Source organism: Coregonus lavaretus, assembly GCF_964263955.1.
Source record: "Coregonus lavaretus genome assembly, contig: HAP1_SCAFFOLD_1285, whole genome shotgun sequence".
Lineage (NCBI taxonomy): Eukaryota > Metazoa > Chordata > Actinopteri > Salmoniformes > Salmonidae > Coregonus > Coregonus lavaretus.
This window is the reverse complement of record NW_028157082.1, coordinates 51,734-62,500: the sequence shown is the minus strand read 5'-3', so window position 1 is coordinate 62,500 and position 10,767 is coordinate 51,734. Positions and strand designations below refer to the sequence as shown.

General features: G+C 40.9%; 1 protein-coding gene across 1 annotated transcript in view; it reads right to left on the bottom strand.

Moving 5' to 3' along the window:
* The window catches only part of LOC311125837 (FH1/FH2 domain-containing protein 3-like), a gene marked incomplete at its 3' end in the record, with an annotated part of 137,166 nt that overhangs the window by 76,334 nt on the left and 50,065 nt on the right, over positions 1 to 10,767 (bottom strand). The window contains exons 3-4 of the mRNA XM_084199869.1: positions 9,926 to 9,993; positions 2,067 to 2,172 (exon numbers count right to left, since the gene is read on the bottom strand). Coding sequence (XP_084055995.1) covers positions 2,067 to 2,172; positions 9,926 to 9,993 — 174 coding nt within the window. The remainder of the gene's footprint in view (positions 1 to 2,066; positions 2,173 to 9,925; positions 9,994 to 10,767) is intronic.

Here is a 10,767-nt window from a genome sequence, read left to right as displayed (position 1 = left end):
ATTTATTATTACACTACTTGGGGAATACAGACACTACATAGTGTACACTACATGGGGAATACAGTTTAGGTTCCATTTCCATAGACCCAGCAGGGTAATATACTCTCTGTTTCCACCATGCAGGAGTCAGTGGTTGGTATAAAGCTCTGTTTCCACCATGCAGGAGTCAGTGGTTGGTGTAAAGCTCTCTGTTTCCACCATACAGGAGTCAGTGGTTGGTATAACGCTCTCTGTTTCCACCATGCAGGAGTCAGTGGTTGGTATAACGCTCTCTGTTTCCACCATGCAGGAGTCAGTGGTTGGTATAACGCTCTCTGTTTCCACCATACAGGAGTCAGTGGTTGGTATAACGCTCTCTGTTTCCACCATGCAGGAGTCAGTGGTTGGTATAAAGCTCTCTGTTTCCACCATACAGGAGTCAGTGGTTGGTATAACGCTCTCTGTTTCCACCATGCAGGAGTCAGTGGTTGGTGTAACGCTCTCTGTTTCCACCATGCAGGAGTCAGTGGTTGGTATAAAGCTCTCTGTTTCCACCATGCAGGAGTCAGTGGTTGGTATAACGCTCTCTGTTTCCACCATGCAGGAGTCAGTGGTTGGTATAACGCTCTCTGTTTCCACCATGCAGGAGTCAGTGGTTGGTATAAAGCTCTCTGTTTCCACCATGCAGGAGTCAGTGGTTGGTATAACGCTCTCTGTTTCCACCATGCAGGAGTCAGTGGTTGGTGTAACGCTCTCTGTTTCCACCATGCAGGAGTCAGTGGTTGGTGTAACGCTCTCTGTTTCCACCATGCAGGAGTCAGTGGTTGGTATAACGCTCTCTGTTTCCACCATGCAGGAGTCAGTGGTTGGTGTAACGCTCTCTGTTTCCACCATGCAGGAGTCAGTGGTTGGTATAACGCTCTCTGTTTCCACCCTGCAGGAGTCAGTGGTTGGTATAACGCTCTCTGTTTCCACCATGCAGGAGTCAGTGGTTGGTATAACGCTCTCTGTTTCCACCATGCAGGAGTCAGTGGTTGGTATAAAGCTCTCTGTTTCCACCATGCAGGAGTCAGTGGTTGGTATAACGCTCTCTGTTTCCACCATGCAGGAGTCAGTGGTTGGTGTAACGCTCTCTGTTTCCACCATGCAGGAGTCAGTGGTTGGTGTAACGCTCTCTGTTTCCACCATGCAGGAGTCAGTGGTTGGTGTAACGCTCTCTGTTTCCACCATGCAGGAGTCAGTGGTTGGTATAAAGCTCTCTGTTTCCACCATGCAGGAGTCAGTGGTTGGTATAACGCTCTCTGTTTCCACCATGCAGGAGTCAGTGGTTGGTATAACGCTCTCTGTTTCCACCATGCAGGAGTCAGTGGTTGGTATAACGCTCTCTGTTTCCACCATGCAGGAGTCAGTGGTTGGTATAAAGCTCTCTGTTTCCACCATGCAGGAGTCAGTGGTTGGTATAACGCTCTCTGTTTCCACCATGCAGGAGTCAGTGGTTGGTATAACGCTCTCTGTTTCCACCATGCAGGAGTCAGTGGTTGGTGTATTTAAACCATAAGTGTTCCTCTGCACACTGCAGCAGCAGAGTTCTCTCTGGATCTACTGTTTATGCTGGCTTGGACAGAGGAACAACACTCTCCGCTATCACTCCATCATTCCCCCACCCCTCCCTCTCCGCTATCACTCAATCCTTCCCCCTCCCCTCCCTCTCTCCACAGGCTGCAGTGTATCAGGAGTCAGGACCAGGCATGAAGTATCATGATACTAAAGCCCTAACGTTCAGTGTCCTCAGTATCATGATACTAAAGCCCTAACGTTCAGTGTCCTCAGTATCATGATACTAAAGCCCTGACGTTCAGTGTCCTCAGTATCGTAGAACTGAACACGGTAACAGTAATAATTGTAGAAGTATCATCAGTCAAGGTATTTATTTCTAAACCCCCTATTGTGCAACATTCATGCAAACTTGTTTCGAAATATGTATGTATGAGAAAACTATTTAAGTGACATATTGGGTAGATAAGTCTTTGTTAGATGAGTGGCATTTTATTGTTGAGGTCCCACTTTCGTGTTGAGATCCTACTTACCTCTGAGAATGTAGTTCTGGTAGTTGTGGTCAGCCTCTGCTCCAACCTTGACGAAACACATCAAGCCTTCTGAATTCACAAACTCTGGCACCAGGTCTTTGTCATCCTACAACACACAGCAGATCGTTAAGAGAGAGGATCCCATGTCATAGGAATGGGACAGAAAGCCTACATGGCCACTTGATTTATTTGTAGCGGCAGTTTAGACCCGAAACAGACACTTCCGTTCCCCGCACACTAGCTACCTTCTCAAACTGTTAGCTAACGTTAGCGAACGTTCACGGCTAACACAAAACAAATGGAACATGTTAGCTAACGTCAGCAAAACTATTTCCCTTATTGAACGCACCTCAGCTGTATTTGTGGTTCATTGACTGGCTTTGTGTTCAGGTGTTTAACTATGACCTCTGACCTGACCTCTGTCATCCAGAGAAGACAGAACATATTCACATTCAGATCCATAATGAATGACAGTCATTGATTTATGATTAGACATGCAGCTATCACGATGCCATTATAACAATAGAACAAGGCACTTCACCCCCCACAACAACTGCTTCCCGGGGGCCCAGTGTGGCAGACCCCTGCTCCCCCGGGGGCCCAGTGTGGCAGACCCCTGCTCCCCGGGGGCCCACCCCTGCTCCCCGGGGGCCCAGTGTGGCAGACCCCTGCTCCCCGGGGGCCCAGTGTGGCAGACTCCTTCTCCCCCGGGGGGCCCAGTGTGGCAGACTCCTTCTCCCCGGGGGCCCAGTGTGGCAGACCCCTGCTCCCCGGGGGCCCAGTGTGGCAGACCCCTGCTCCCCGGGGGTCCAGTGTGGCAGACCCCTGCTCCCCGGGGGGCCCAGTGTGGCAGACCCCTGCTTCCCAGGGGCCCAGTGTGGCAGACCCCTGCTCCCCGGGGGCCCAGTGTGGCAGACCCCTGCTCCCCGGGGGCCCAGTGTGGCAGACCCCTGCTCCCCGGGGGCCCAGTGTGGCAGACCCCTGCTCCCCGGGGGCCCAGTGTGGCAGACCCCTGCTCCCCGGGGGCCCAGTGTGGCAGACCCCTGCTCCCCGGGGGCCCAGTGTGGCAGACCCCTGCTCCGATCTCTAGATATTGTTTCTCTCACCCATCTATACACAATACTAAATAAATGACAAAGTGAAAACACGTTTTTATAAATTTTTGCAAATGTATTGGAGAAAACCCCCCAGAAATATCTCATTTACATAAGTAAACACACCCCTGACTCAATACTTTGTAGAAGCACCTGGGTAAGTCTTTCTGGGTAGCAGGTAGCTTAGGGTAGGGCGGCAGGTAGCTTAGGGTAGGGCGGCAGGTAGCTTAGTGGGTAAGAGCGTTGTGCCAGTAACCGAAAGGTCGCTGGTTTTAATCCCCGAGCCGACTAGGTGAAAGAAGAAAAAAAAATCTGTCGATGTGCCCTTGAGCAAAGCACTTAACCCTAATTGCTCCTGTAAATCGCTCTGGATAAGAGCGTCTGCTAAATGACCAAAAAATAAATAAAATAATAATAACAGGTCTTTAAGAGCACCTGGATTGTGCATCATTTGCACATGAATCTTTTCTAAACTCTTCAAGCTCTGTCCAATTGGTTGTTTATCATTGCTAGACAACATATATTTTCAAGTAGATTTAAGTCCAAACTGTAACTCGGCCACTCAGGAACATTTTACATTTGTACATTTTAGTCATTTAGCAGACGCTCTTATCCAGAGCGACTTACAAGAGATTGGAACTCGGTAGTGAGTGTTGCCACCGAGGACAGACGATTTTTACGCGCTATGCGCTTCAGCACTCGGCGGTCCCGTTCTGTGAGCTTGTGTGGCCTACCACTTCGCAGCTGAGCCGTTGTTGCTCCTAGACATTTCCACTTCACAATAACAGCACTTACAGTTGACCGGGGCAGCTCTAGCAGGGCAGAAATTTAAAGAACTGACTTGTTGGAAAGGTGGCATCCTGTGACGGTGCCACGTTGAAAGTCACTGAGCTCTTCAGTACGGGCCATTCTACTGCCAATGTTTGTCTATGGGGATTGCATGGCTGTGTGCTCGATTTTTACACCTGTCAGCAACGGGTGTGGCTGAAATAGCTGAATCCACTAATATGAAGGGGTGTCCACATACACCATATACACAAAAGTATCTCAAAATCATTGTCATGTAGTTAATAAACATTATATCAAAATCTAAAGGAAAATGATACAAACCTAAAAAGTAACATTATTGTCATTGCCAACTATGTAAAAATAGCCTCCATAAAGCCAACAAATAAAAACATTGCAGCCTGCAGGTAGAAAATATCCTGATAAAAATAAATATCCTATAAATGAAATTGGCTACGCAGGGCCTGTCTGCAACGAACTTGAAACATTGTATCAACTTAACTTGGGTCGGGTCTGAGGCTCTCACTAGTAAACCTGCAACATTGTATAAAACAATTCTGGTCCCTCAGAGTTTCCCCTCCAGTGAGCTCGGGACAGAAACAGCTGTGGACTATTTGCGCAAGGGGATAAGAAGCAGTGCTTGACTTCGGCTGGAGCTCACCGGAGCGGAGAACCGGCACCTCAGATGTTCTAGTGCTTGACCTCCTGTTCCTCTTATAGAATATTAGCTCAAAAAGTATTGTGGAGCTCCTGCACCTAAATATAAAACAGTGACAGCACCCAAAATGAGTACTGGAACATACACTACCAGTCCAAAAGTTTTACAACACCTACTCATTCAAGGGTTTTTCTTTACTTTTTAAACTATTTTCTACATTGTAGAATAATAGTGAAGACATTGAAACTATGAAATAACACATTTGGAATCATGTAGTAACCAAAAAAAGTGTTAAACAAATCAAAATATATTTTATATATATATACACACACTGCTGAGTGGTTATCGAAAGGGAAGAGAGCTGGAAAGATTTTTCAAATACATCGGAGGAACTATTGGTCATTCTCAATGGATGTAAAAACAGACAGTTTTGCTTGCTGTTTGAGGTGAGGAAAACATTTCTTTGAGAAGCTCGACAGCTCATTAGAGCACATTAATAAGCCTACATCCGCAGGCCAGGTGGCCTATAGGACTACTTCTATGCGTAATCAGGTGCGCCTCGATCACACCGACAGCGTCACTGCATTTTGGTACACCAGAAGTACATTCATTTCCAATGGAATGCTGTGTTTGTCTTGCAACGTTTGCGTTGCAGAGGCCGTTGCGGTGGGTTCTGTGGGGTTGGATTCACGTTGGATTTATCTGGTAGCAGAAGGTGAATGTTGCACTTTTGTTGCGCACGTATCCAGATGATGCTGCGTACCATTTTTTTTGTGATCGAGGCGTTACTCAACATTGACAGGAGCGCTCCAAACAAAAAGACAATGACTCAATTGACAGAACTCATTAATGTAATGAAATAAACCAGAACATGTTCTTCAGAAGTGTAGCCGAGGTTGTGCCCTCTGCAAACAACGTGTCCACTCCGACAACGACAACGGTAAAAGACTGGAATAATAATATTATTGAATCTATTAACAGAAATTACAGTAACCAGACAGTAACATTGTAGATTAGAAACTCTAGTAATGAATGGTTAATGTACTACTGGTGATATATGTAACGGGGAATTGATAGACAACGAATGTGCACAAACTGGCGGGAGAGAGCGCATTCTGGAGAGAGAAGTGCCTTGTGATTTTCATTTTGTATTAAAATGTGTAAAAAATGTCTAAAAACGTAAAATTCCACTTTGACATTACGGGGGGGGGGGGGGGGGGTATTGTGTTTAGTCCAGTGACTGGACTCAGGCTGTATCACAACAACATGTGTAATAAGTCAAGGGGTGTGAATACTTTCTGAATGCGCTGTCTCCATGTGTCTTTCAGAGGGTTGGGATAAAGCAGAAGTCACATTTCGGGTTGGACCTAGTGTACAATTGATGAATAAAGTGGTCCTCTGTAGCTCAGCTGGTAGAGCACGGCGCCTCGTAACGCCAGGGTAGTGGGTTCGATCCCCGGGACCACCCCCATACGTAAAAATGTATGCGCGCATGACTGTAAGTCGCTTCGGATAAAAGCGTCTGCTAAATGGCGTATTAACACGACCACCTGCTGGCGGTCTGAATGCTCCTACTGTGGGACTCCAATCACAGAGAACAATCACAGGCACTATAGCATGGCATCCCAAATGGCACCCTATTCCCTATATAGTGCACTACTTTTGACAACAGCCTCACACACACACCGTATTTGGGACACGCCCTATACATTCTCGTCAACTTGAGTTATCAACCCTTCCATCTCTCAAATGATTACAATGAAGTCTCTGGTATGACTGGAATGCATTCTCCATTCCCCCCCCCCCTCCTCCCCTCCCCCTCCCTCTCCTCCCTCCTCCTCCCCCCTCCTCCCTCCTCCTCCCCCCCCCCCCTCCCTCCCTCCCTCCCTCCTCTCTCTCTCCATTCTTCCTTGTTCCTCTGTTCCAGTCTAGTTAGACACAGGGTAAGGGGGGTAGAGCCATTTCCTCTCACTGAGAGGAGGAGGAGGGGGGTGGATGGTGGATGTGATATGGAGAGAATCAGCCTATGCTTAAAATATGGAGCGTGGTCCTCAGTAATGTGTTGTATTGGATTTGGCCCAAACATAACACTTCTGTATTCTGGACAAAAAGTGAATTGCTTTGCCACATTCTGACAATTTTATTAGTGTTTACCATAGATAATATATTGGTCCTTACCATAGATAATATATTGGTCTTTACCATAGATAATATATTGGTCTTTACCATAGATAATATATAGGTCTTTACCATAGATAATATATAGGTCTTTACCATAGATAATATATAGGTCTTTACCATAGATAATATATAGGTCTTTACCATAGATAATATATTGGTCTTTACCATAGATAATATATAGGTCTTTACCATAGATAATATATAGGTCTTTACCATAGATAATATATTGGTCTTTACCATAGATAATATATTGGTCTTTACCATAGATAATATATAGGTCTTTACCATAGATAATATATAGGTCTTTACCATAGATAATATATTGGTCTTTACCATAGATAATATATTGGTCTTTACCATAGATAATATATTGGTCTTTACCATAGATAATATATTGGTCCTTACCATAGATAATATATAGGTCCTTACCATAGATAATATATAGGTCTTTACCATAGATAATATATAGGTCTTTACCATAGATAATATATAGGTCTTTACCATAGATAATATATAGGTCTTTACCATAGATAATATATAGGTCTTTACCATAGATAATATATTGGTCTTTAACATAGATAATATATTGGTCTTTACCATAGATAATATATTGGTCCTTACCATAGATAATATATTGGTCTTTACCATAGATAATATATAGGTCTTTACCATAGATAATATATAGGTCTTTACCATAGATAATATATAGGTCTTTACCATAGATAATATATTGGTCTTTACCATAGATAATATATTGGTCTTTACCATAGATAATATATATGTCTTTACCATAGATAATATATAGGTCTTTACCATAGATAATATATTGGTCTTTACCATAGATAATATATTGGTCTTTACCATAGATAATATATAGGTCTTTACCATAGATAATATATAGGTCTTTACCATAGATAATATATAGGTCTTTACCATAGATAATATATTGGTCTTTACCATAGATAATATATTGGTCTTTACCATAGATAATATATTGGTCCTTACCATAGATAATATATTGGTCTTTACCATAGATAATATATTGGTCTTTACCATAGATAATATATAGGTCTTTACCATAGATAATATATAGGTCTTTACCATAGATAATATATAGGTCTTTACCATAGATAATATATAGGTCTTTACCATAGATAATATATTGGTCTTTACCATAGATAATATATTGGTCTTTACCATAGATAATATATAGGTCTTTACCATAGATAATATATAGGTCTTTACCATAGATAATATATTGGTCTTTACCATAGATAATATATTGGTCTTTACCATAGATAATATATTGGTCTTTACCATAGATAATATATTGGTCCTTACCATAGATAATATATTGGTCTTTACCATAGATAATATATTGGTCTTTACCATAGATAATATATTGGTCTTTACCATAGATAATATATTGGTCTTTACCATAGATAATATATTGGTCCTTACCATAGATAATATATTGGTCTTTACCATAGATAATATATTGGTCTTTACCATAGATAATATATAGGTCTTTACCATAGATAATATATAGGTCTTTACCATAGATAATATATAGGTCTTTACCATAGATAATATATTGGTCTTTACCATAGATAATATATTGGTCTTTACCATAGATAATATATTGGTCCTTACCATAGATAATATATTGGTCTTTACCATAGATAATATATTGGTCTTTACCATAGATAATATATTGGTCCTTACCATAGATAATATATTGGTCTTTACCATAGATAATATATTGGTCTTTACCATAGATAATATATTGGTCCTTACCATAGATAATATATTGGTCTTTACCATAGATAATATATTGGTCTTTACCATAGATAATATATTGGCCTTTACCATAGATAATATATTGGTCTTTACATAGATAATATATTGGTCTTTACCATAGATAATATATAGGTCTTTACCATAGATAATATATTGGTCCTTACCATAGATAATATATTGGTCCTTACCATAGATAATATATTGGTCTTTACCATAGATAATATATTGGTCTTTACCATAGATAATATATTGGTCTTTACCATAGATAATATATTGGTCTTTACCATAGATAATATATTGGTCTTTACCATAGATAATATATTGGTCTTTACCATAGATAATATATTGGTCTTTACCATATATAATATATTGGTCCTTACCATAGATAATATATTGGTCTTTACCATAGATAATATATTGGTCTTTACCATAGATAATATATTGGTCCTTACCATAGATAATATATTGGTCTTTACCATAGATAATATATAGGTCTTTACCATAGATAATATATTGGTCTTTACCATAGATAATATATTGGTCTTTACCATAGATAATATATTGGTCTTTACCATAGATAATATATTGGTCCTTACCATAGATAATATATTGGTCTTTACCATAGATAATATATAGGTCTTTACCATAGATAATATATTGGTCTTTACCATAGATAATATATAGGTCTTTACCATAGATAATATATAGGTCCTTACCATAGATAATATATTGGTCCTTACCATAGATAATATATTGGTCTTTACCATAGATAATATATTGGTCTTTACCATAGATAATATATTGGTCCTTACCATAGATAATATATTGGTCTTTACCATAGATAATATATTGGTCCTTACCATAGATAATATATTGGTCCTTACCATAGATAATATATTGGTCTTTACCATAGATAATATATTGGTCCTTACCATAGATAATATATTGGTCTTTACCATAGATAATATATTGGTCCTTACCATAGATAATATATTGGTCCTTACCATAGATAATATATTGGTCCTTACCATAGATAATATATTGGTCTTTACCATAGATAATATATTGGTCTTTACCATAGATAATATATTGGTCTTTACCATAGATAATATATAGGTCTTTACCATAGATAATATATAGGTCTTTACCATAGATAATATATTGGTCTTTACCATAGATAATATATAGGTCTTTACCATAGATAATATATTGGTCTTTACCATAGATAATATATAGGTCTTTACCATAGATAATATATAGGTCTTTACCATAGATAATATATTGGTCTTTACCATAGATAATATATTGGTCTTTACCATAGATAATATATTGGTCTTTACCTGGAAGAGCTGCTTCAGAGAGAACAGGGACCTCCGGAGCTCAGGTCCATGAGAGTTGTACAGCTTCTCTGGAAGAGAGATCAAAGTAATGTGGTTTACAACAATAACATCCATATGACTGGAAACAACATTAATATGACTGGAAACAACATCAATATGACCGGGGAAAGTAGACAATCAAAATCATAGTGAGAATAATCAGATAATAAAAAAAGGTTAATGTTCCATGCTTGAAGTAACACAAATCCATGTCCCAGGGAACTCACGTCCCGTGTAGCTCAGTTGGTAGAGCATGGCGTTGTGGGTTCGATTCCCACGGGGGGGGGGGGGGGGGGGGCAGTATGAAAATGTATGCACTCACTAACTGTAAGTCGCTCTGGATAAGAGCGTCTGCTAAACGACAAAAATGTAAAAATGTAACTCATGGGATTAAACCTTGAATTAGCAGTTGTATTTCTTTAAATGCTACAAATAACCGACAGTATGCATTGTCCACCCCTCTACAGCACCTGTGGTTGTTTTGGTAGGCCTACTGTAGTGCTTAGTAAAGCTTAGTAAAGGGGTCATACGTATGCTGATCTAGGACCAGGCCCCCCCCATGTCCACGGAATCTTATTCATTGTGACCTAAAAAGGCAGGACCTGATCGTAGATCGGCACTCCTGCTCTGAGACACGGAGCCTCCCCGACTGTAACGTTCAGATCCTGCTCTGAGACACGGAGCCTCCCCGACTGTAACGTTCAGATCCTGCTCTGAGACACGGAGCCTCTCCGACTGTAACGTTCAGATTCAGACTGCAGTAGATCAAGTTTAAAGCAGCTGAGGAAGGTGATTCCATGCAG